The sequence below is a fragment of the Dendrobates tinctorius genome, unplaced genomic scaffold, assembly GCF_039654945.1.
Source record: "Dendrobates tinctorius isolate UK_male_01 unplaced genomic scaffold, ASM3965494v1 ptg000008l, whole genome shotgun sequence".
Classification (NCBI taxonomy): Eukaryota; Metazoa; Chordata; class Amphibia; order Anura; family Dendrobatidae; genus Dendrobates; species Dendrobates tinctorius.
In genome coordinates this window covers 66,981,662-67,009,227 of record NW_027361676.1, presented here as the reverse complement: position 1 = coordinate 67,009,227, position 27,566 = coordinate 66,981,662, and the positions used below count along the sequence as shown (strand labels likewise).

The following is a 27,566-nucleotide window of genomic DNA, read 5'->3' as shown; positions in this document are numbered from 1 at the left end:
TCCCCTCACCCCCTTTTCCTGGTATGCATGGTCCCCTCACCCCCTTTTCCTGGTATGCATGGTCCCCTCACCCCCCTTTCCTGGTATGCATTGTCCCCCTCACCCCCCTTTCGTGGTATGCATGGTCCCCTGACCCCCCTTTGGTGGTATGCATGGTCCCCTCACCCCTCAATACTGGTATACACAGTCCCCCCCCCTTTCCTGGTATGCATAGTCCCCTCACCCCCCTTTCCTGGTATGCATGGTCCCCCTCACCCCCCTTTCCTGGTATGCATGGTCCCCTCACCCCCTTTTCCTGGTATGCATGGTCCCCTCACCCCCTTTTCCTGGTATGCATGGTCCCCTCACCCCCCTTTCCTGGTATGCATTGTCCCCCTCACCCCCCTTTCGTGGTATGCATGGTCCCCTCACCCCCCTTTCGTGGTATGCATGGTCCCCTGACCCCCCTTTCGTGGTATGCATGGTCCCCTCACCCCCCTTTTGTGGTATGCATGGTCCCGTCACCCCCTTTCCTGGTATGCCTGGTCCCCCTCACCCCCCTATCCTGGTATGCATGGTCCCCTCACCCCCTTTCGTGGTATGCATGGTCCCGTCACCCCCCTTTGCTGTTATGTATGGTCCCGTCACCCCCCTTTGCTGTTATGTATGGTCCCCTGACCCCCCTTTCGTGGTATGCATGGTCCCGTCACCCCCCTTTTGTGGTATGCATGGTCCCGTCACCCCCCTTTTGTGGTATGCATGGTCCCGTCACCCCCCTTTTGTGGTATGCATGGTCCCGTCACCCCCCTTTTGTGGTATGCATGGTCCCGTCACCCCCCTTTCGTGGTATGCATGGTCCCCTCACCCCCCCTTTCCTGGTATGCATGGTCCCCCCTCACCCACCTATCCTGGTATGCATGGTCTCTGTTAAAATAAAAAATAGTTATATACTCACCTTCCGACGGCCCATGATCTCCACTCCAAGCTCCCAGCATCTTCCGGTCCAGTAATGCTTTGTGCGAAACACCGCTGATTACGTTGCGCTCTCGTAATCTCCGGCCCTTCGTGCAAAGCATTACTGGAACCGGAAGGTGGCGGGCGCGTGAAGTGGACATCGCGGGCCGTCGGAAGGTGAGTATATAACTATTTTTTCTTTTAATCCTATTTTTTACATATTCTCACCTTCCGACGGGCCCCGGTCTCTTTTCCACGCGCCCGGCCTCGCGGTCCCAGTAATGCTTTGCGACTTACACCGCTGATACCGTCGCGCTCTCGCGAGAGTGACGTCATCTCCGGTCTAAGGCGCAAAGCATTACTGGGACCGCAAGGCCGGGAGCGTGGAAAGGAGATCAGAGGCCGTCGGAAGGGTAGTATAACCTTTTTTTTTTTATTTGAATTCTCTTTTTTACAGATTAAGCCCTGAGCCCGACTGCGCCTGTCGCGGCAGGCGCAGCTTACCGTTACAAACAGCTGCGCCTGTCGATGACCAGCAACGCAGGATTTCGGTTACAGACAGACATAAGACGATTATATATATTGTTTACCCGTTAACCCCTGCATATACACAGCAAAGAAAAAAAAATAAACAAAGTAAAACTCTAAACATCTGGGCTTCATAAAGGTCCTGTTATCATAGCGAGGCTCCCCCAGCCAGGTAAATAAAGATGTGGTTAAGAAATATAAAATGTCGTTTTCAGTTCCTATTACTTTTGTATGATTAAAAGTGCTTACAAGACTTTTAATCCCCAAGAAAAAAAAGCATGTGTAGCTGCAATCAAGAAAGGCAATACTAAGATGAAAGAGATAAATCAGACATCAACCATAACAGCAGTCTCCATTGTATATGCTTTCCACCCTTTGAACTTAGATATCCAACGCAACACAAAGCACTTAGTACTTGAGAGGATTTTTTTCCTTCAACTCTGCTCATGAAGGGAACGCACATGCTCTGTTTCTGAAGGTTGTTGAAGAAGTAGTCAAAGCGAACAGATGCCACCTCTATAGTCAAACTGAGCCGTGAATGACAAACTACATTAATAAGTTTTTCGGTGCTGGTTGGTTAATAACCTCTTGACCACACTGGTTTTACTACTTTTTCCCCATATATTACATATACCTAATATTTGAAGGGAACTTCTGGAAGAAAACTGAACTTTCCATTGTAATACTTATTAATGAATCATTTCTTTACAGTGCTCTATGCCAGCCAAGGAAAGACGAGGCTGAATCTGTATACTTACACTCTGGAGCAGTTCTGAACTCGAGAAGGATGGTTCCTCGTCTCTCCAATAATTATCACAAAACTGGAATTTCCAGGATCATATCTAAAGAAATAAGAAAAGAACTTCTGAACTGTACAAAGAATAATTTGAAATTTAGTGTACCTGAATGTTTCTCTAACTGGGAGGTCTCCACCAACCTACTAGTCCTATATGATGGACTACTTGGAAGAGATGGGGTGTACCTTGCGAAGACTGGAAAACATGTATTTGGAAGTCGCCTTGCTACACTCATCAGGAGAGCTCTAATCTAGAACAATGTGGGATGGAAAGCAAAAGGCCAGAAAAAGCCATACACCTGACAAATACTATTGAGAACTCTGCTATTAAAAGTGGAAGGGAAGAACAAAGACAAAAAAAACTAAATAAAAATATTGGAGAAAGAGAAACCAATCACAAACTAAAATGTTTCTATACGAATGCACAAAGCATGGGCAACAAACAAGGAGAATTGGAACTACTAACGCAGGAAAAGAAATATGATGTCATTGGAATCACTGAAACTTGGTGGGACAATACACATGATTAGAATACAAGACTAGAAGGATACAACTTATTTGCAAGAAACAAACTTGATAAACGAGGTGTCGCATTGTATGTTAAAAAAAGCATCTCTCTGCACAGAGATTGAAGCTTCAGAGACTGGGAGTTCTGTGGAAACTGTTTGGGTAAGAATACAAGGACAGAACAATGGAAAGGACACCATTGTAGGCATTTACTACAGGCCGCCTGTGCAAGCTGAAGATATGGATGAACTCTTTATGCATCAAATGGCCAAGTTCTCCAAAAAATATGACATAGTTGTCATGGGAGATTTCAACTATCCAGACATTTGTTGGGAATCTCTATCAGGCAAAACTAATAGGTCAAGCAAATTCTTATCATCTCTTGCTGACAACTTTGTCTTCCAAAAGGTAGGGGAGAAAACAAGGGGATCTGCTACCTTGGATCTAATCCTTATAAACAGGGAGGAAATGGTTGAGGAGGTAAGAGTGGCTGGGACCTTATGAGGTAGCGACCATGCTATTTTAGAATTTTGTATAACTAGAGGTGGAAGACCTGTGAAGACTGAGACGTCAAGGTTAGATTTCAGAAGGGCAGATTTTAAGGGACTCAAAGAGAATCGGAGGGGTCCAATGGCTGGATATTCTTAAAAACAAAAAAATCTTGAAAAATGAGATTCTTAAAGCACAATCATTAACAATTCCGAAAAGAGGAAAGCATAGGAAGCATTTAAGGAAACCAGGATGGATGAACACAGAACTTAAATGCATGCTAAAAAGGAAGAAAAATGTTTATCAAATGGAAAGAAGGAGGCATATCTAAAGAAGAATATAATGCTGTCTGCAGAACCTACAGGGCACAAATCAGATTATCTAATGCTGACAATGAAGGCTTGCAAGAGACGTCAAAAACAATAAAAAAGGATTTTGGGGATATGTCAAAAGTAAAAGTACAAGATGATATAGGATTTTTACAGGATGAATATGATGAAATGGTAAAAAAAGATGTTGAGATGGCCGAAGTTTTAAATTCCTATTTTGCATCTGTTTTCTCTCAGAAAGGAAATGTAACATCAACTGATCTTCACTGTCCTATTAAGGGAATAGAAGAATCCAGGATATCTATAAATAGAAAGATGGCGAGGAAACACTTAGCTAACAAATGAATTCAAGTCTCCAGGTCCAGATGAATTACACCCCAGAGTACTGAAGGAGGTAGCAAAAGACATTTTTAAACCACTCTCCATAATCTTTGAAAATTCTTGGAGAACAGGAGAAGTTCCAGAAGACTGGAGATGAGCAAATGATTTACACCAATAGAGCTGATCCTCTAAATCTGAAGCTATAGCTTCATAGACACTACAAGAATGTTAATCAAGCAATCAAAATGTGAGCACTTAGTCTAAAGAGTAAATTAACTACATAGAAATAAGGTCACCATAAAAAGATGTTAATCAATAGTACAAAATTTATTAGAAAAATACTTACAATATATTTAACATTACAATAGTTTTGAGAGCTGATACATAGTATGAGACAACATAACAGAAATAACTGGGACTACAAAATAGGAACATAGACCTACTGGGGTTTAATAGAAAGACAGTGCAATATGACTGGTTTGCTAATACACAATTCTATATAGTGAAACAACCAGATCAATGAATAAATAGATAAAAGACCCCCAGACACCAATACCATCCTAATAGGATTTTATAATACCAAAATACACAGCATAATCGGATAGTCAGGTGGTTAAATGGTAATATGGCTACCACAAAAAGTTTCTTTAAAGCAATTGGCCTATACCTAAAGTCAAGCTGCTTTTGGCAAAACGCGCGTCGAGGCTGCTGAGTGGGACTTCTCTGGGGCATCTACCTTCACTTATTAACACCATGACTTCAGGTATACCTTCTCCCCTTTTCTAAAGGGGATTTTTGAACTATAATGTAGGTTACCACTTATTAAATGAGAATAGACCAATTGCTTTATAGAAACTTTTTGTGATAGCCATATTACCATTTAACCTATCTATCCGATTATGCTGTATATTTTGGTATTATAAAATCCTTTTAGGATAGTATTGGTGTCTAGGGATCTTTTTTTTTTTTCTATTTGTTCATTGATCTAGTTGTTTCACTATATAGAATTGTGTATTAGCAAACCAGTCATACTGCACTGTCTTTCTATTGAACCCCAGAAGTTCTGTGCTCCTATTTTGTAGTCCCAGTTGTTTCTGTGATCTTGTCTCATACTATGTATCAGCTCTCACAACTATTGTAATGATCTATTATTAAATATATTGTAAGTATTTTTCTAATAAATTTTGTACTATTGATTAACATCTTTTTATGGTGACCTTATTTCTATGTAGTTAACTTACTCTTTAGACTAAGTGCTCACATTTTGGTTGCTTGATGAGCAAATGTTGTTCCTATCTTCAAAAAGGGGAAGAAAGTGGACCCAGGGAACTATAGACCGGTGAGTCTGAGTTCTATACCAGGAAAGATCTTTGAACAAATTATTAAACAACATGTATGTAAGTACATGGATAAGAATGAAGTGAATAAACAGTCAGTATGGGTTTGTAACTAATAAGTCATGTCAGACTAACTTAATTTCCTTCTATGACAGAATCACTGATTGGGTGGATCATGGAAATTCTGTAGATATAGTATATCTTGATTTCAGCAAAGCATTTGACAAAGTATCTCACACAATCCTTATTGAAAAAAAATGTCTAAGTATGGAATGGACAAGGCAACTGTTAGGTGGATTCATAACTGGCTTAGTGATCGGACCCAAAGAGTGGTCATAAATGGCTGCATATCCAGTTGGAAGAATGTCTCAAGTGGGGTACCACAGGGCTCTGTCCTGGGCCCTGTATTGTTCAACATCTTTATCAACGATTTAGATGAAGGAATTGAGGGTAAATGGATTAAATTTGCTGATGACACAAAGCTAGGAGGGATAGCTAATACTAGACAAGAGAGAGGATTCAAAAAGATATAAATAAACTGGAGCAGTGGACAGCAACTAACAGAATGGTTTTTAACAGGGAAAAAATGCAAAGTACTGCATCTGGGCAATAAAAATGAAAAAAGCATATACAGAATGGGAGGAATAGGGCTAAGCAACAGCACATATGAAAAAGACTTGGGTATACTAATAACAAAAAAAAGGCAAATACAATTCTGGGATTTATTAACAGAAGCATACAGTCTAGATCACGTGAAGTCATTATTTCCCTCTACTCCGCTTTGGTCAGACCTCATCTGGAATACTGTGTCCAGTTTTGGGCACCACATTTAAAAAAAAACACATCAACAAACTGGAGCAAGTTCAGAGAAAAGCAACCAGAATGGTGACTGGGTCTGCAAACCATGTCCTATGAGGAACGGTTACAGGATTTGGGAATGTTTAGCTTGCAAAAAAGAAGACTGAGAGAAGACTTAATAGCTGTCTATAAATATCTCAAGGGCTGTGACATTGTAGAAGGATCATCTTTATTCTCATTTGTACAAGGAAAGACTAGAAGCAATGCGATGAAACGGAATGGGAGGAGACACAGATTAGATATTAGAAAAAAATTTCTGACAGTGAGGGTGATCAATGAGTGGAACAGGCTGCCACGAGAGGTGGCGAGTTCTCCTTCAATGGAAGTCTTCAAAAAGAGGCTGGACCGACAACTGTCTGGGATGATTTAGTGAATCCTGCTTTGAGCAGGGGGTTGGACCAGATGATCCAGGAGGTCCCTTCCAACTCTACCATTCTATGAACTGTTGGAGAGAAGCAGCTGAAGAGTCACTTTTGACACTAGTGGTTATAATCTGTGGAGGCCTTTCTCTTGCTGAAGCAATCTTTGGTTTTGCAACATGACGAACTTCTAAGCCCCCCAACACACAGACTAATGTCAGCCGAAACCTATGACATTGACAGGTTTGGCCAACATTAATTTAAAGTGTATGTGCGTCGGCCAACTGATCATCGGGAGAGATGTCGATTGGGTATGTCTTATTTTGGACTGCTGATCGTATTGTTCTCACAGAAATAGGCCAACAGTAAATAGGTCTTTCTCACAGAGAACAAGCGTTCCTGTGTGTGGGAGAGATGGACAAGATGGCAGTTGGCTGAACCATTGGCCAAAGTATCTTTATGCAGACAGCCATCTGAGGTGTATGGCCGGTTTTAGTTAAGAAAGTAACCATCAAGCTTCTAACCTGTACTCGCAATGCCATTCTGAGTGGCCCCCAACTAATATGGACACAAAAATGCTTGCCTGAAATTTTAAGCAGAATCTGTCAGCAGGGTTTTGCTATATAATCTGAAAACAGCATAAAATAGGCTAAGAAAGTCTGATTCCAGAGATGCATCTGTTTTCTCTAATGAAGATGTAGCAAAGCAAAGACTTCTGAGTTGTGTAAAACCCAGTCCACACCTCTGACTAGCGGCTTCCTGTGTACGCAAGCTGAAAATCTATGGTGGGGTAGGGGGGTTACATAGATTAGCCCAAGTGCCTGGCACATGCGTAGTCCTCTAGTGTTAATCTCCTGCTAATAAAATCCTGATTGTATTGACACTACAGCACACAGCCTCACAAGTGATACATCCCTGGAATCAGGGTCTCGTGTCCTATATTATGCTACTCTAAGTTTAAAATGGAAAAAAAAAAAACTGACGACAGATTCCCTTAACTACCGTATATGTGGGTAGCCACACAAAAGAGTAGTGGAGGCAGCAGCTGAGGAGTAGGGATTGGCAAGTAGTGATGGCACACAGTGTAGATATCTCTGGATGCCTTATACATAATGAAAATGGGGTCTTCTGCCCCATTTGGTACTCCAGAAAGGAGTATATGAATTAGACAAGTGACCTTTTGTGCATGAGACTCTGGCCACTGGAGTATATTGGAGTTAGGCAGCAAGTCTGTTGTAGAGACACAGATTAGATATTAGAGAAAACTTTTTGACAGTTAGAGTGATCAATGAGTGGAACAGGCTGCCACGAGAAGTGGTGAGTTCTCCTTCAATGGAAGTCTTCAAACAGAGGCTGGACAGACATCTGACTGGGATGATTTAGCGAATCCTGCTTTGAGCAGGGGGTTGGACCAGATGGCCCAGGAGGTCCCTTCCAACTCTACGATTCTATGATTCTATGTATATATATGTGTGTATATATAGCACTACCGTTGGAGTGTTGATTAGTGGAGGTACGAGTGCTGTAAGTAGAAGCTGCACCAATCAGATATTTATGGCATATATTTCCGAAGGCAACACCCTTATAACTTATTACCAGCCTTGAGATTACTTCAGTATGACAATGTGGCCCTTAGACTTACCCCTGGGGTAGACATTTATCAAGCCCTTAATTTGGATCGGTCTATGAGCATCCAGAAGAATGTGGTAAATTATAAAAGACTTGTGATTTATTCTCAAATGAAGAATAAGACATGAGGCATGGGTTTGTTTTTACCTTAGCGTTAACTGTACCTCAGCTACTGCGAGAACTGGATAATCTTCAATAAACGCAGCATCTTCACAAGGCCTGGGAAACAAATAGTGAATGGCGTCAAATCTAAACAAAGGGCAAGGTTTCAACACAGAAACAAGCTATCCACAATGAAGCACAAATATCAAAAAGCTGATGAACAACAGGGACAAGTGGGAGCTGGAAAGTCAATAACCGCTCTCCCTGTTCCCTAATCTAAGCTGTTCTGAATAATGAGGGGATGTGATGAAAGTCAATCTAAATGGGCTAATTTCCACCCGTTATTTAGTACCATTCAGCTAAATGCAAGTCTATTGGTTCCTGTTTGCCAACCTAGTCACATGGTGCAACTACAACTGGATGGAATACAATAATTGTTCATAGATCATCCTGCCCCCATGAATTGAGCGTGAAGACACATTTTCTCATTACTGAGATAGAAGATGGCAGTTGGTGCTTTTAGAGCTCTATGGAGAAGGGAAGTTATAGACAGACATTTGGCTGAGAGTTCTCAACAACAAATGGGATATATGTGTGAAACAATTACAATTATAGACCCCATTTTTTATACTAATTCAGTTTATGCACACACATTGGCAATACGTGCGCCTATGTGCAGCTCCTAACATTCTAGGAGGAAGCGCTCATGCATATTTTTTTAGTGTATTTTGTCAAAAATAAGTTACCAACAAACGTTAGGCTATGTGCACACGTATGCAGAAAATTTCTGCATAAAAACAGAACTCCTTCCCAGAAAACGCGCTTTTTTTCCGAGCGTTTTTGCCGCGCGTCCCCAGACACATAGAAAATAGCCAGAAATGTGGAATTTACCGCAAAATTAATGAGCATGCTGCGTTTTTTTTACCGCGAAGCGTTGTTTTTTTTCGCGGTAAAAAAACGCATCAATATGAACAAAAAGTGCAAAATGCATTAAAATGAATGGGAAGCTTCTTTTAAGCGTTTTTGAGCGGATTTTTTGGTAAATCCACGGGAAATCCGGGGGGAAAAAAACGCTGTGTGAACACAGCCTTACAGTTCTTCACAGAACTTTATGATCACACACTAATTTCTCTCAGTAATGGGAAAATCTGTATTGACTTAATATAGATTTTACCTGTAAATTGAGAATATTGTGAATAAAAAATTAGTTCAGGAAGACAAAAACAGATTTCTCTTAATGAGAAATATTACAAAAGCTATTTTAATAAAATGACACTCTTTAAAATAAAGGTTTTTCCCATTAGTTAAGCCTAGAGACAATGAGAACATTTGGAGCATTATCTGTCACAGAATGGAGCATGCAGATGTAAGCATTCACTTACGGCTTTATGCATGCTTCATATACACCACTATCTCCCGCAACAGACTCGTCAGACACCGCCGCAGAAACACAGGACGTCTTCCCTTCCTGCAGGTCACCAGCAGACTTTCTGGTGAAATCAACATCTGTAGAGAAAAATACAAGTGAATAAAAGCGCTTCGGAGATCAGCCAACTTACACTGGTGTAAATAAGGATTATAGTTAAAGTTGTCTCATGAGCAGCGCAGAGCCATGCAGTCTCCTTAGCTTCCTTACTCCTGTTTTCTAGCAGGGCAGCCTTTTCTACAATTTCTACAGTTCTATTCACCAGAGCTGTCACTTCTAGCAGAACTTGAGCTGGGCTTTATAGTTCTCCTTAACACATTCAGCCATCAATGATTTGCTCCTGAGTGTACACTGCGATCTCTGTATTGACAGACATAACCGCATTTGAATATGCGGCTCTAGCCGGCTATAGCAGAGTACTCTGATTAGGAGGCAGCTGTGAAAGCTGGTTCACTGATTTATAGTTGCATCTCTTCAGAAGATAAAGGAGGGAGGTAAGCTGCCAACTACAGTATAGGAAATGAACGGACTGTGGAGCTGACTGGGATGTTACAAGTTAGGGGGTGCTTTCACATTGCGTTCTGTATCCCCGTCAGGGCATACTTTCAAAATCCTCCGCAAAACGGACATGAACGCATGCATGCCCCAATGAGGCCACAGACTGATGGTGTGTTACACCTGGTCCCGTACCTCAGCGGGTCCCCATCGGGACTCCCGCTCTGTGCCGGCCCCATGCCGTCCTGCTGCAGCCTCTGCTTCCTCGCTCCTCCCTGCTTCCTGGCGTGTGGCCAGCAGGTCCCCAAGTAGAGTGCTTAGGTCTTGTGTGCTCCCGATCTCTTAAAGAGACAGCGCGCATTTTTCAAAAAATACTTCTTACCAATGGCGTGTTAGTGATTACTATTTCTGGCCCCTCCGTCATAGGGATAGCGCCGTAGCAACAAGTATCCTCTGTTGCTAGCTTCCAGTTTCTGCTAATGTTGTACCTGTGCTTCTGCAGTGTTCTGTCAGTGTTCCGCTTACACTGTTTGTCTCCGCAGACTGTCAGCTACCAGTTACTCTGCTATCCAGGATGACATCCGTACTGTCTACGCCAGTTCCGTCTTGTCCCGCTACTCAGCCATCCATACCACTGGACGACGCCAGTACCACCTGTGCCAGCTCCTACCCGTACACCCGGAATCCGCTGGTCAGCTCCACTATACCTGTTAAACCTGTTTATCCATCTGTCCCGCTCGGACAGCTGCCACGTGTCCGGGGTCTAACTGGAGGTAGCACCGGTGTTCTCCAGACACTCCATTCTGACCCTGTTCGAGGGGACTTACTACGAGTGTCTGGATCTCACTTAGTCACGCCCCCTTCGGAGCCCCCCGGACCCTTGGCCCGAGGTTCCACAAATATAGCAATAAACAACGAACGTGAACTTCACCACCTATGCCTCCGCTTCCATTCGTTACATGGTGACGACAGAGCAGATGTGCACTCTGCCGTGCACAATTTCCAGGAGTGTAAGCTTAGAAAAGGCAGACACTCAGATATAGTAGACTGCGTCTGAGTGTCCGCCTCCTGTAGTACACTCCAGAAAAAAGCGCACGGCAGAAAGCACGTTCGCTCCGCCGTAATCATTACAGTATATTGGCACTGTCGGCGCATACGTCCAGACGACGTTTTGAAGGGGATTTCGGACGTATGCCCAGATGGAGATACATAATGAAATGTGAGCGCACTCAACCCGTCTCCTGAAATGAAACTACTGCGCACTCTCTGCCAGGCTCTAGAGGCTCCATGGAAACCAGAAAACACTATAAAAGATAAAAATCTCTCATTGCACGAGAATGACAGCAGACAGAACCACACAGACCATAAACTTGGTGTAGCATTAAAGGGGTATTGCCTTCTATTCGAGCAGTGCATCGCTTCATTCTCAATCTTCGTGTGCTACACAGAAGTCAAACCATCAAAAATTATGACATGATGGCTTATCTTAATGGGAATACTTCTTTAAAAATGAGAACCAAAAGCCTGGCCTAAAAGGTCTACTTCCAAGAATGTCAGACAATTATGGATAGAAACTTAAAGAATGCAAGTTTGTCGAGAAATGGGTATAGGGAAGAGTTAGTTGTGAAAATTGAATCATACAAAAGACTCAGGACAATCACAGTTTAAGAGGCATTCCAGGTTGGAGCAAAAGTTAAGAATTTTGCTTTCATGATCTACCTATGATAGAGGTGCAGGACTACAATCATCAGAAAACTGTAGTTCGTTACACAATTTAAAATTTCTAGGTTTGTTTTATGACATGAGGAAAGACAAGCTGGTCATGGAAGCATATGTAGAAAACCTTATGGAAACTAATGGTGACAGAACATATTTTACTATTACCTTTTTTTTTTTTTTTTTTTTTTTTTTTTTTTTTAAGTGCTTTGGGAGTTCAGCAACTTTCTTTTAAATCCTTTTTACACCATTAAAAAGGATTATCATTTTATTTAAAAGACACAAATACTCAAAAAACCTCCCCGTTGGTTACATCTACACTTGTCAAAAGAAGCCTTTATTTTCCCAATAACTGTATTCCACCATGAGCTGCACCTCGTTTCTTTTCATCTGTAACCCACATTCAAAGGCTGGCCCCCAGCAGCGTGCCAAAAGTCTTTATTTAAAGACGCAATTCTGACATTCCAAGAGGGGCTTTCATCCACCGACGAAAAATGCACTGTGCTCCCTTCTGAGCGCAATCCTTACATCTTGTTAAGATGTTTAAAGTTCCCTGCCTTTAGATTGCCGATTTGATTGCTGAATGTCCTTTTTAAGGTATAACAGAAGAATGCTGATTTTTCTCCCTTTCAATGATAAAGCAGCTTTTCATATGTCCCTGTGTGATGGGCTGAAGGTGGTGACATGATTTATTGATTACCCAGAGGAATATGGTTATGTTCTGAAACTTTGGCAATGACAGACGCCGACTCTGGGAGGATTTCACAGTCACTATGACTAAGGGTACCGTTACACCTAGCGACTCACCAGCGATCCCGACCAGCGATATGACGCGGTCAGGATCGCTGGTGCATCGCTAGGTGGTCGCTAGTGAGCTGCCACACAGGAAGATCTCACTAGCGACATCGCTGGGGACGGGGATCGCTACTTACCTGTCAGACGCGGCGATCCTGCGTCCTCCCGCCCGCGTCCACGCGCCGCAGGAAGTGACCGACGAGGAATGATCCAGGAGCTTCTCGCGCGATCAGCGATAACCAGCGGGGGAGCCGGTCGGAGGTATCACATGCAGCGATATCGCTAGCAATATCGCTGCAAAGTCACAAAATCGGTGAATTTACAGCGATATTGCTAGCGATATCGCAGTGTGTAACTGGGCCTTTACCTCTTACCAACGGTAGTCTGTCTTCCATTACTGATAGGAAAGGTGGATCCACGCATGATCACCAAGTAATGGTTCACACTCTGTACACAAGTAATAGTGCAGTCCTGTCACCACTATAACTATGGGGACCCAACGGCTTTACACCTTCTGGAACCATGCATGCCAGTATACTCTATGCTATAAAAAAAATAACATGTTGGATATGGAAGCAGAAGTCCCCCAGTTCCTCTTTCTTTAGCAGACGTGTGGAGCCATTGGATTACATGGCGCTTCCCAGCAGTAGCACCCGATAATTTGATACCAAGGAACAATTTGGAAAAGGCAGATACCAGCAATTGGAGAACTCACAAATAACAGGAATGTCGGGTTATCATCTGCTGGTATCTGCACCTACCTGCATAGCGTTCTGTTCCATGGTATCAAATTATACGCTACCCCTGAGAAGCTCCACTAGGGTCCGAGGAGAACCCAGCAAACCGGAATGAGGACCTGGACTCGGGCAGCGATTTATCCAGCTGTTTTTCATTAGAGTTGTGTCCTCTAAAGCACAACTCAATAAGGGGAGTACAAAACTTGATTCCAGTTCACCCAGTTGCTCTATGCTCACCCACCTGGAGCTCAGACACTGGCCTCACATAAAGGATAATAGAAAAAAATTGGGAGTCCGGCTCAACAGGACTGGATTTTCCTTTTCTTTTTCAAAAGAAAATATAGTGCAAATGACACGCCCACCAGGGCTGTGGGGTACTCAGAATCGGGTCGGACAGTTCTTTGGGGAAGTCACAGGGCCGTGACCCGACTCCGTAGCCCTGGCTGTGCCGTAAAATGGGGAATATGTATATGGGAGTTAACGTGACGCCACCTGTGGTGTTCAGCAACAGATGGCAGACACTGTTAAAGGAGACCGCTGGGGCTGATGGTGACGCAGCTGGGATGGTTCTGCTCCCCACAGGTGGAGCGGGGCCCCAGGGCTATCGGTTCTGTTAATGTCAGGCTTCATGTACCTTGTGGTGCAGGACTCAGGGCGCAATAGATCACTGGAGGACACAAGGACTGTAATCTTCTTTTCCTTTACTTGATGGTCGATAGTACAGACCGGGGCACTGGTAACAGATCGTGATTGAGAGCCGAGCAGCCTGGAAGCAATTTTAGATACACCTGGCCAGGTAAGTACGGAGCCCTTCCTTCTGCGCTGTCCTCCCTTTTTCCTCGGTGCCTAACAGCTCACCCTACTGCTGCCAATTGTCTCTCCCTGTTTTTAAAAACAAACCGTTGCCCGTATGGCAGGCAACTCGAGCCTATCATAGGTGCTGCTCCTTTGTGCCTGCTCCAGGCTCTAGTATGCTGCTGTGCCACCGGGTATTAGATCAGGCCAGGAGACTCGCAGTCCCCTGCCCTCCAGATTTAGCGGCCAGGACTTCAGTACCCGCGCAACCGCGGACTCCGGTATTCGGTTCCTAGCGCTCAGCTCTGGGGCAAGTTTAATCACAGCTCCACTCCCCAGGTTCTGCTTCCAGGCATGACATTACTCACTGCGAGGGAGGCAATGTCACTGCAGCAACCGGACTCCTGGGGTGCCACATATACAAAAGAAAAATTTACAGGGTCGATGCATTTTGACTGCACTAAGCAGTCTGAGTAAATTTTTCTTTTGCATGCTCTATATTTTCTTTTGAAAAAGAAAAAAAGAAAGGGAAAATCCAGTCCTGTTGAGTTGGACTCCAATTTTTTCTATTATCCTCAATAAGGGTAGCCTTCATTTATTTATTCTACTATCATTTGCCCCAAACATATTCACCTGATGAGTGCCTCTTCTCTGGTTTTCTGCCATATCATTTTTAATTAACAAACATACATCTAACCGGCCACTATGTAATAGTACAATTCCCCTGAAGCAACTGACCACAGCAAAAATACCGAAGGAGATTTGAGACAGGATCTCTAGAGTAAGGGTAAGTTCACAGTAGGCAGATTTTTTATTTTTTTGCAGCAAAACCTGATCTCTTGGCAGGAAGGAAACTGCAGAAAAAAAAGCTGGATTTGCGTGTGTTTTTTGCTGATTTTTTAGGATGCTAGATTTGTCCCTTGTGCATGCTAATAAAGTTTAGTGCAAAAAAAAAAAAACCAACCTGTTCAACAGAATCAGGTTTTGGCGCAAAAAAGTGAAGCAAAGCCTGATACTTGTGTTTTCGCTGCAGTTTTTCTGCATTTTTTCTCCCAAAAAAAACGCCAAAAAACACATGAAAGTGATATGCCCGATTGTGCAAAAAAAGCAAGAAAAGCACAAAATACTGATGACAAAAACCCAAGCTGTGTGCATGAGATTTCTGAAATCTCAGACATAGCTGGTACTGTAAAACGCAGCTAAAAATTTGCATTAAAAAATCTGAAAAAACAGCTAGTGTGAACTTACCCCAAGATGCTTGAAACAAAAATGATCAGTCTATAATTACTGTATGCTAGTTTGTTTTGGCAAATATTAAGCAACCGCTCGAAACCCAATACGAGATGCACTTTTATATTCCCTTATTGCAACACCGCTCTAAAGGTCTACATATTAAGGGTATGGGCACACGTTGCGGATTTTTCCGCACGGAATCTGCAGAATCCGCAGGTCAAAATTGCCTGCATTTTACCTGCGGATTTAGTGAGGATTTCGCCTTCGTTTTTACACCTGCGGATTCCCATAATGGAATAGGTGTAAAAACGCTGCGGAATCCGCACAAAGAATTGACATGCTGCGGAAAATAAACCGCTGCGCTTCTGCGCGGAATTTTCCGCAGAACGTGCACAGTGGTTTTTATTTTCCATTGCCTAACACTGTACTGTACATCACTTGCGGATCTGCAGTGGATCCGCAGGGCCAAATCCAATGCTGATCCGCACACAAATCCGCAATGTTTGGAGAAGAAAATGTGAGTGCTACCATGCAGTGCCATGTTAAGGTTTGGGCACCTCTGGTACAAATTACTGTTCTTGTGAACAGTTATGAAAGTTTAAGATAAGATGATCTCTAAAAGGGCTAAAGTTAAAGATGACATTTCCTTTCTAGGCAAATAAAACATGTACATATACACAAATAGTTTAGACACCTTTGGAGATTTGTGTGCTTAGATAACTTTGACCAAAGTTTCAGACCATAATTAGTCTATTAGGGTTATGGATTGTTCAGCAAAGCATTTTCAAGTTTGCCCTTTCCTCAGTTCAAAATGTAATTAAGAAAAGTAACAGGAACAGTGGAGGTCAAGAAAAGGTCTGGAAGACCAAGCAAAATTTAAGTGAGCTGCTCGTAGGAGAAAGGTAAATCAGAGCCCCCACTTGATTGCAAAAAACATTCAGAAAGATTTAACAGACTCTGAACAGTAGAACAATGTACCACAACTCCAGAGACACCTGCACAAGTATGGCCTTCATTAAAGAGTCATCAGGAGAAAACCTATCCTGCATCCTCACCACAAAATTCAGCATCAAAAGTATGCAAAAGAACATCTAAACAAGCCTGATGCATTTTGGAGACAAGTCCTGTGGACCGATGAGGTTAAAATGTCCACAATGATCAAAGGAATGTGTGAAAAAAAAAGGGAACAGAATTTAAGGAAAAGAACATCTTGCAAATCATTAACCGTGGGGGATCAATCATATTTTGGGGTTTTGTGTTAGAGCCAATGGCATGGGGAACATTTCACAGGTAGAGGGCAGAAATTTCAACAAATTCTTGATGCAAACATAACACCATCTATAAAAAAAAAGCCAAAGTTGAAAAGAGGATGGCTTCTAGAAATGGTAAATGATCCTAAACATACCGCAAAAACCACAATAGACTACCTCAAAAGGCGCAAACTGAAGGTCTTACAGTGGCCCTCACTGTCCAATGATCTGAATATTACTGATAATCTGTGACTAGACCTCAAAATAGTCGTGCATGGAAGTCAACCCAAGAATCTCACAGAACTGGAAGAACTTTGCAAGGAAGAATGGATGAAAATCTCTCAAACAAGAATATTTTTTTTGTCTAAACTATAAAGAAAATGTATCATCTTTAACTTTAGGACTTCCATTTCATGCATACTGAAGCCGTTCATGTTTGGGGTTGCTTTTCATTTACGAAAGCACTTTCACAAATTTGCCTGAAAACACGGAGAGGAATAAAAAATGGTGTCTAAACATCTCCTAACACTCCAGGAGAAATTTGGTGATAAACAAGGCTTTTTCCAACAAGATGGCAAAAGTGATAACCAAGTGACTCAGTGGATAAAACAATGAAATTTTGGGGCTACAGCCAGGAAACGCACCGGATCTCAATCTCATTGAGATCATGTGGGCAATCCTAAAAAAAAAAAAAAAAAAAAAAACGGGTGAACAAACAAAGATGCAGAAATTGTGATAAACTCCAAGCATCGATTAGGTAAGAATGGGCTGTCATCAGTCAGGATATGCATTGGAGCGGAAATCCAGCTGCCAGGACGAAGGGCAGAAGCCATGAAAACTAAATTTCAATACTGTAAATCTTGACTCTTTATATAAACTAGATAAGTTTGTCTATAAAGATTTCAAAATGTACGTTTCAGTAACCAGTGAAACATCCGACTAAAAAGACCTAAAAACACTAATGGTGTGTGCACACGTTGCGGTTTTTGGAGCGGATCCGCAGCAGTTTTGGTCCTACGGATCCGCAGCAGTTTCCTTGCGGCTTAGGCCGGTTTCACATTAGCGCTTTTTCAGCGCACGCACGGCCGGGGGTAGCTCCGCCCCCGAGCCGGCTCTCTGCCCGGCGTGCCCGCCCCTTGCTTGTAGCGCCGCCTACTAGCGGACAGCGGCGCCTGCGATCGGCGCACCCTATCTTTAGCATAGGGTGCGCAGATCGTGCGCAGGCCGTGCGCTAGTTGCGCTTTGACCTGCGCTGCGCACTTTTGACGGTGCGCCGTGCGCGCCAAAATCCGAAAAGTTTGATTTTGGCGCGCACGGCGCACCGTCAAAAGTGCGCAGCGCAGGTCAAAGCGCAACTAGCGCACGGCCTGCGCACGATCTGCGCACCCTATGCTAAAGATAGGGTGCGCCGATCGCAGGCGCCGCTGTCCGCTAGTAGGCGGCGCTACAAGCAAGGGGCGGGCACGCCGGGCAGAGAGCCGGCTCGGGGGCGGAGCTACCCCCGGCCGTGCGTGCGCTTAAAAAGCGCTAATGTGAAACCGGCCTTACAGTACCATGTAAACCTATGGAAAACCAAATCCGCTGTGCACACGCTGCGGAAATTTCTGCGCAGATTTGCTGCGGTTTATTTTCCGCAGCATGTCATCTCTCTCTCTCTCTCATCCGCACGGCCCAAACCCCAATAGAATCTGCATAAATTCCGCTTGACAAAGTATAGGAATCCGCAGGAAAAACTGCATGCGTTTCACTCTGCGGTTTCTGCCAGGCTATGTGGATTTTTCTGCAGAAAAAAACCGCAGCGTGTGCACACACCCTAAAGCAGTAAACTTTGTGAAAAACAAAATTTGTCAGTCTCAAAATTCTTACCTATAACTGTGTATAAACATAGAAGACTGATATCTGATTGTTTGGCTGGGAACGCAGAAATGCTACACTATGAATAAGGTTTATTTGCTGCTCGGAGATTCAGCCAGTGAATTGGAAAGCTCAAGCCCTTCATGTGGACCGCTAGATGGCAGAGCGATACAGGATACAATTTCTAGTAAACGACCTGTTTGTTGGTTTTTGTTTTTTTTATTGTGAAGACACAAATTATCCCAAATAAGCTGAAGTATTAAACTCACACAGATTCCGTGCAGTAGGGGGCCCTTTCAATGAGAAATCAAGCTGCAATTTTTTTTTCCCCGTCTCAAAGTGATACAGGTTTTCAAAACTGCGGCTTAGCAGGCCGAAAATCGCTAACAACCTCAGTCTCCCAGTCTTCGCTTGTTTGTATTTGCATAACACCACATACCTCGGATATTTCCACTCTAATTAGATCATTAGATGGGCAAATCTAAATGACAGGCCTACGAGATCTTAAACAGCCCAGACATACTGCGCTTCCATGTACTCAAAGGTAGGAGGAATGGAGTCGCCCACAAAGCCTTTCAGAAAAGACATAAAAAGTGGGCGAACGAAATAGGAGACTCAATGGCACAACTGCAATTTGGCATTAGAAAGACTCCAAACATTTTATACAATGCAGGATAACTAATCAATGTCACAACAACGGGCGGATTATGGGAAATAATAATAGTACAATATGCCACCAGACACGATGAGAACTCAAAAGGCGATGCAATGTGTTCTATCTGCCTGTACACATCCTATAGCTGTCAGCCAAATTATTAGTTCGGTAGACTGCTATTTTTCCCGCTTCCCCTATAGATATGAATGCTGGGCTCCAGGAAAGAAGAATAAGCTGCCAGACGCCGATGAGAATAAAGGGCCAGGCACTTTCCAATGCAACATGATGATCCTTCGATCCACTAAAATATTGAGTCAGGGCTCAGACAGGACACCCTAAACTACACCTGGCCAATGCCACCAAAATCTGTGGATTTGGCCAACTTTCCTTTAATAATGTGGGCAAAAATTGGAACTAAATCAAGTGAATGCCGAAGAAGGCATGGTACAACTCATGATTATGTAGATACTTTGATCGATCTGAAGTTAAAGTGAACCTACAGTACAGACTAAAAGTTTGGACACATTCAAAGAGCTTTCTTTATTTTCATGACTATGAAAATTGTAGATTCACTCTGAAGGCATCAAAACAATGAATTCACACATGTGGAATTATATGATTAACAAAAAAGTGTGAAACAACTGAAAATATGTCTTATATTCTAGGTTCTTCTAAGTAGCCACCTTTTGCTTTGATTACTGCTTTGCACACTCTTGATGAGCTTCAAGAGGTAGGCAATTTATATTCATCTTTATCGTGTTTTATTCTACTTTTTTACAGCGACGTGATGAAAAAAACCATAGTTTTTTGCCAGGATTTTTTTTTATAGCATCCACTGTAGGGGGTTAACTAGTGGGACACTTTTATAGATTGGGTCGTCCTGGAAGCAGCGATATCAGATGTGTGTACTTTTAGTTTATTTTGGTTTTTACATAAATGTGTATTTATTGGTGTAATATTTTTCGCACTTTTTTATATATAATTTTTTCAATCTTCTTACCGTTTTTATTTTTGTACTTAGTCCCTCTATGAGACGGTAAAGTTTATTAGTCTAATCACTGGTCTCATGCATTTCAATGCACCAGCATAGCAATGCATGAGATTTATTACGTAAGATGATTGCACCCTGCCTCTTCCTGGGTATAACAGGCCATCGTATCTGGCACACCAGGTGGTCATTGCTTGACAACAGGATGCCATGTCACCCAGCGGCTCCCCGTGATTTTGTTGCAGGGATGCCGAAGGGAAAGAGAGAGGGAGCTCCCCCCTCCCTCTCACAAGCTTCCAAACGCTGAGATCGCCATCGACCGCGACATCTGGAAGGTTAACAGGCAGGGGCGGTGCAAGTACCGGCCCTTGATGTAACCGCAGAACTCTGCTGTCAGCTGAGCTGCGGCGGTGATCGTTCAGAGAGGTGCTGATATTTCAGCATCACCCAGTGATCACATGCTGTGATCGGTCAGCTACATCAGGGTTCCCCAACTCCAGTCCTCAAGGCCCACCAACAGATCATGTTTTCAGGATTTTAGCAATTATCACCTGGGCAATACTAAGGAAATTCTGAAAACATGATCTGTTGGTGGGCCTTGAGGACTGTAGTTGGGGAACCCTGAGCTAGACTGACTGACTGATTGCAGCAATCATACAGCGGGGACCGCTGAAATGGGTCTCTACATCTTTGACCATGCCGATCAGCTGTCAGTGACCGCTGCTGTCATGGAACTTACACTGCGTGACCACTTACAGACGTAACACGACCATGCCACGGGAACTGACATGCTCATGACGCGCTATGTCCATCATTGGTCAATAAGGGGTTAAAAGCGAAATATGTAAAGGTAAAATTTAAAAAAAAACACAGCTAATAACAAAGTACAACAAATAACAGATAGGGATAGCTGACAAACGTTTCCTGACTTACAAATAACATCAAGATGAGGTTGCATACCACAGACAGATCAGATGCTTTTAGCTGCATGTTATCGGGGCATGTGCATGAAAACCAGAAGCGTTGGTCCTTACCTGTGCTTTCTTCTGGCAATACTGTAGTCATCTCTTGCTTTGTGCATTTTTCCTCAGAGAATGATTGGGATTGCTCTATACAGGAGTCCAATAAATGTTGATTTTCACTGAGGCTCATTTCTGAGAATATTTCAGGAAAGTCATAACTCTCAAAATCAGTACCAATTGTGTCCTGAGTAGTCAAACAAAAAGCTCCTTCCAACACTGGAGGAGAGCCTGGCGGGGACAAGGATGAAAGGGAGGATAGGGAGGAGAGTGATGTCACAGACTTTGGAGGCTTGGTTTCTTGTGGGTCCTCTTGTGCAGTGGCCAGGCTGGTATAGTCTGGCCTGCCATGGGAATGCACCACCTCATTCTCATGAATGGTAGTGATAGGCCCGGCTGGAATGTAACCACTTTTCTCTTGAAGTAAAAAGTCCAGCTTGTACTGATAATCCAGGTCTGATGGACTGTCACCTTGGTTGTAATACAGGTCTGTAGAGCTCAATGAATTAAGAGAACCTAGACTAGAAGTGTTCAAGGACCCCCGACTAGATGCTAAGGAGCCAAGGCTGCTACCCGATGAAACAGACAACGTGCTGGCGGACAAGCTGTGTATGAAATAGAACAAAAAAATGTTAATTAAACCACAATTACTAATTATACAAACAAATAAAACCAAATCAATTTTAAGGTTCTTATCCTAAAAAAACAAACAAACAAAAAAAAAAAACACATGTAAACTGTAGAGGCCAAAAGAAGAGAAAACTTGTTCAGCATACCACTATTGTGGTGGCAACATAAAAGGCCAAAGCCTTGTCACATATGAAATACCAAAAGTCTAAAGTCTAGTCTTCGATGGATGAATGTTGTTAGGAGGTTGATTGTAGGACAATTCTGCCCACTATTCTAAGGCAGTGTGTACTAGATGCATGAATGCAGCACTGCACTCCGATTTTGTGGACATACAGCAAAAATATAACTATTTTAATGTGCTATTGGAAAAGCTTGGCAGAATACAAAAAAAAAAAAAAATGCAGGAATGGATGGTGTAATCATGGCCCAAAAGGTGTAGAAAAAAAAACAAAAGCTGCATAAAAAATCCATAGTAAATATAAGTTATTCTGTTAAGTGTGCATTGAAAACCAATGTCTATTTCACCTACTACAGCCATGTGGAAAAAAAATGCTGCAAAGTAAAAATGCTTTTCACTATAGAAGTGTTAATAAATGATTATTAATATGCAGTGAATGAACATATGAGAAATTGAAATCCAAGTCAGTATTTTGTGTAACCACTCAATGCCTTCAAAACAGCAGTAAAGGATCAATCCTTGTTCATAGCTTTTGAAGGAACTCGGCAGGGAGGTCGTTCCATATTGGAGAATCAACCACAGATCTTCTGTGCATGTAGGATTGTGCAAATCACTCTGTCTCTTCATGTAGTCCCACACTGACTCGATATTGAGATCAGGGCTCTGTGGAGGTCAAATCATCACTTCCAGGGCTCTGAAGAGAGGTCTTAACCACATTGGTTGATATTTCGGGTTGTTGTACTGCTACAGAATAAATTTGGAGCCAATCAGATGCCTCCATAATAAGCATCTTCCTATGTTTCTCGGCATCGAGGACATTATTATTCTTGACCAAATCCCCAACTCCATTTGGAGAAGTAGCTCAAAATTTGTAGTGAATTTCCACAATGTTTGCCGACACTCACTATTGGGGCTCGCTCATATATGAGTGTATAACACGGCCGAGGGCGAGCACTTTTTCCAGATCTGCAATTATTTTCTCATGCAGATTCGGCATGAGAAAACAAAATCGCAGCATGTTGCGAGTTCATCCGATCATCAAGTCACGTGCACCCATACAAGCCTATGGGTGTGTGTGAATCATCAAACTGCAGTCATTCATCTGAGTGCAGCCGACATATACAGAGACATTGGAGAAATTATGCTCTCCATCTTCTCTGAACCTGTGCTGCAATGCTTTCATGTGAGAGAATCACAGCACAACAACATGACACTTGGCTCAAACACGAACAGAGTTTGATCCAAGTGACATTAGCATAATCCACCCGACTCACTTGCATGACAGAATCGGCAGCCGTGTGACCTTGGACTTAGGCCATGTTCACACGTTCAGAATTTTATCTCTGTATTTGTAAGCGAAAACCACAAGTGCATCAATGTGAGGAAAAGTATAACAGAAACACGTCACCACTTCTCCACTTGTCACCCACTCCTGGTTTTGGCTTACAAATACTGATGTTAAATATTGACCGCGTCCCTATACCGTGTTCCAGCTCATCGGTGAACAAACTGCCTGCTCACAATTTGGCTCAGAAGTCCAGAGCGCCTACCATTATTTTTCTGCACCTCAGTTCCTGCGCATACTTGATTTGATATAACTAGTTACTCCAACAATTGAAAAAAAATCTGACTGTCACTGACTGTGCAAGTGTACTTAGAAAAATTGATGCTTTTATGCAGTTTTAAAGGCAAAAGGTGGTCTCACCAAATACAGATTTTACTTACATTTCTCATTTGTTCATTCATTTTGCTTTCAATAATAGAAGAGTCCGTTTACTTGAATATTTACTAAAATGCTTACTTTTTAGCATTCTGTACAAACTTGCCTATACTTTTGCACAGCAGTGTGTGTATGTGTGTGCACGTATATAATATTATATATATATATCTATAATAATAAATGCCCTAACCAGCTTCCGGTTGTAACAACTTCCGTCCAGTTGTAACCGGTGACGTAACCACACACACGCACATGTTAACCCTCAACACACCACACCGCCTCAACACACACTCCTCTCACCTTTCACCTCCACTCATGTCCACTCACTCTTTCACTCCACATACGTTCCTTTCTCTCACTCCGTTTCTCATACTCACACCGTCATCGTCGCTGCCCCGACATCTTCCTCCGCCGCCGCGATCCAGGATCCAGACGTTCTCCAGGCCGCCGACATGTTCTTGCGGGACGCCATCTTGGATTTCGTGAAATCCCGCGATATTCAAGAAGGCGTCGCCGCAACAACATGTCGCTGGCGTGGACGACATCGGGATCCAAAAAGATGGCGTCGGCGAAATCTCGCGAGATTACGCCGACGCCATTTTGGATCCCGATGTCGCCCATGCCAGCAACATGTTGTTGCGGCGACGCCATCTTGAATATCGCGGGACTTCACGAAATCCAAGATGGCGTCCCGCAAGAACATGTCGCTGGCGTGGGCGACATCGGGATCCAAAATGGCGTCGGCATAATCTCGCGAGATTTCGCCGACGCCATCTTTTTGGATCCCGATGTCGTCCACGCCAGCGACATGTTGTTGCGGCGACGCCTTGAATATCGCCTTGAATATCGCGGGATTTCACGAAATCCAAGATGGCGTCCCGCAAGAACATGTCGGCGGCCTGGAGAACGTCTGGATCGCGGCGGTGGAGGAAGATGTCGGGGCAGCGACGATGACGGTGTGAGTATGAGAAACGGAGTGAGAGAAAGGAACGTATGTGGAGTGAAAGAGTGAGTGAAGGTGAAAGGTGAGAGGAGTGTGTGTTGAGGCGGTGTGGTGTGTTGAGGGTTAACATGGCAAGAGGTGTTAACGACGTCGGCGAATCGCCATCTTGCATTCGTGAAATTGCGTCATTTACCTCACGCCGACTTGCTGTGCGGACGCTTGGCATTGCCTGTACCACTATAACTACTGCTGCCTTGGTCCTATGCCTGTTTACTGCCGGTGTCTAATTACAGGGCCAATTTGCCTCTACCGCCATAACTACTGCTGCCTTGCTCCTCTGCCGGTGTCTAATTACAGGGCTAATTTGCCTATACCGCCATAACTACTGCTGCCTTGCTCCTCTGCCGGTGTCTAATTACAGGGCTAATTTGCCTATACCGCCATAACTACTGCTGCCTTGCTCCTCTGCCGGTGTCTAATTACAGGGCTAATTTGCCTATACCGCCATAACTACTGCTGCCTTGCTCCTCTGCCGGTGTCTAATTACAGGGCTAATTTGCCTCTACCGCCATAAGTACTGCTGCCTTGCTCCTCTACCGGTGTCTAATTACAGGGCTAATTTGCCTCTACCGCCATAACTACTGCTGCCTTGCTCCTCTGCCGGTGTCTAATTACAGGGCTAATTTGCCTCTACCGCCATAACTACTGCTGCCTTGCTCCTCTGCCGGTGTCTAATTACAGGGCTAATTTGCCTCTACCGCCATAACTACTGCTGCCTTGCTCCTCTGCCGGTGTCTAATTACAGGGCTAATTTGCCTTTACCGCCATAACTACAGCACTGCTCCTCTGCCGGTGTCTAATTACAGGGCCAATTTGCCTATACCGCCATAACTACTGCTGCCTTGCTCCTCTGCCGGTGTCTAATTACAGGGCTAATTTGCCTCTACCGCCATAACTACTGCTGCCTTGCTCCTCTGCCGGTGTCTAATTACAGGGCTAATTTGCCTCTACCGCCATAACTACTGCTGCCTTGCTCCTCTGCCGGTGTCTAATTACAGGGCTAATTTGCCTCTACCGCCATAACTACTGCTGCCTTGCTCCTCTGCCGGTGTCTAATTACAGGGATAATTTGCCTCTACCGCCATAACTACTGCTGCCTTGCTCCTCTGCCGGTGTCTAATTACAGGGCTAATTTGCCTCTACCGCCATAACTACTGCATTGCTCCTCTGCCGGTGTCTAATTACAGGGCCAATTTGCCTCTACCGCCATAACTACTGCTGCCTTGCTCCTCTGCCGGTGTCTAATTACAGGATCAATTTGCCTCTACCGCCATAACTACTGCTGCATTGCTCCTCTGCTGGTGTCTAATTACAGGGCCAATTTGCCAATACCGCCATAACTACTGCTGCCTTGCTCCTCTGCCGGTGTCTAATTACAGGGCCAATTTGCCTCTACCGCCATAAGTACTGCTGCCTTGCTCCTCTGACTGTTCACTGCCTGTGTCTAATTACAGGGCCAATTTGCCTCTACCGCCATAACTACTGCTGCATTGCTCCTCTGCCGGTGTCTAATTACAGGGCCAATTTGCCTCTACCGCCATAACTACTGCTGCCTTGCTCCTCTGCCGGTGTCTAACTACAGGGCCAATTTGCCACTACCACTTCATAACTACTGCTGGGCAATTACAGGGTCAATTAGTATCAGTTTACTCTACAATACTCCAGGACGCCTTCTTCACTGCCAGATAACTGCCAAATAGACTCCTTTACCTGTGCCAACATGAGTCATAACAAAAAGTATGCCAATGCCAGTGAAAGGAAAGCAGCTTTAGCACTACGACAAAAACAACGCCGTGCTAATGAGACTCCTGAGGAAAAACACCATCGCCTTGAGAAGATTAAGGCTTATAAACGCCGTCGCCTCACACACGAATCCCCTAACTCTAAATCCATAAGATTGGCTGAAGAAGCCTCTGCACGCCGTCACCGCCGACAACAGACGGCCTCTTCCTCATCATTATTATTAGACTCACAACAGGATGCTTCCACATCAGCATGTGGAACAATTTACTGCTACACTTCATCCCATATGCCGTTCACTGACATAACTAATCAGCAATCTGTTTCTGCCCTATCAATACCACCATTCAATACCGATGCACAGTATGCCAATGCCAGTGAAAGGAAAGCAGCTTTAGCACTACGACAAAAACAACGCCGTGCTAATGAGACTCCTGAGGAAAAACAGCATCGACTTGACAAGATTAAGGCTTATAAACGCCGTCGTCTCACACACGAATCCCCTAACTCTAAATCTATTACATTGGCTGAAGAAGCCTCTACACGCCATCACCGCCAACAACAGACGGCTTCTTCCTCATCATTATTAGTAGACTCACAACAGGATGCTTCCACATCAGCATGTGGAACAAGTTACTACCACACTTCATCCTATATGCCGTTCACTGACATAACTAATCAGCAATCTGTTTCTGCCCTATCAATACCACCATTAGTCAATACCAACGCACAGTTTCTTCACATACAAGCTGCAGTTAGCCCGCAGAAAGTGCAACCAAGACAAATATACGTTGGTCTCAAAACTAGGCGCACCCCATCGGTTGGACATGCACTTCTACTACAACCTCACATTTTCACTAATGATGAAAATAGTATTACCGAACATAGCTGTGGTGACATGACCCATGTATGTGAGCATTGCGAAGCTTTGCATTTTGTAGCAGAGATACCTTCTGATAACAACTTTACGCTCTGCTGTCAGAAGGGTAAAGTCCATGTACCCATACTACAATATCCTGATGTCTTTACACGTTTGCTGAAAGGGCAAAGTGAATTTAGCAAAAATTTCATGGATAATATTCGAAGTATTAACAGCTCCTTTGCTTTTGCCTCCATGGGTGCAAATATTTCACCACCTCCTGGA

At 43.6% G+C, this 27,566-nt stretch overlaps 1 protein-coding gene across 1 annotated transcript in view; it reads right to left on the bottom strand.

Annotated features, from left to right (window-relative positions):
• WWC2 (WW and C2 domain containing 2) overlaps positions 1-27,566 on the bottom strand; it is a 224,305-nt gene that overhangs the window by 45,340 nt on the left and 151,399 nt on the right. Inside the window, exons 11-14 of the mRNA XM_073577983.1 lie at positions 21,167-21,756; positions 9,571-9,694; positions 8,234-8,305; positions 2,220-2,303 (exon numbers count right to left, since the gene is read on the bottom strand). Of these exons, the coding sequence (XP_073434084.1) occupies positions 2,220-2,303; positions 8,234-8,305; positions 9,571-9,694; positions 21,167-21,756 (870 nt within the window). The remainder of the gene's footprint in view (positions 1-2,219; positions 2,304-8,233; positions 8,306-9,570; positions 9,695-21,166; positions 21,757-27,566) is intronic.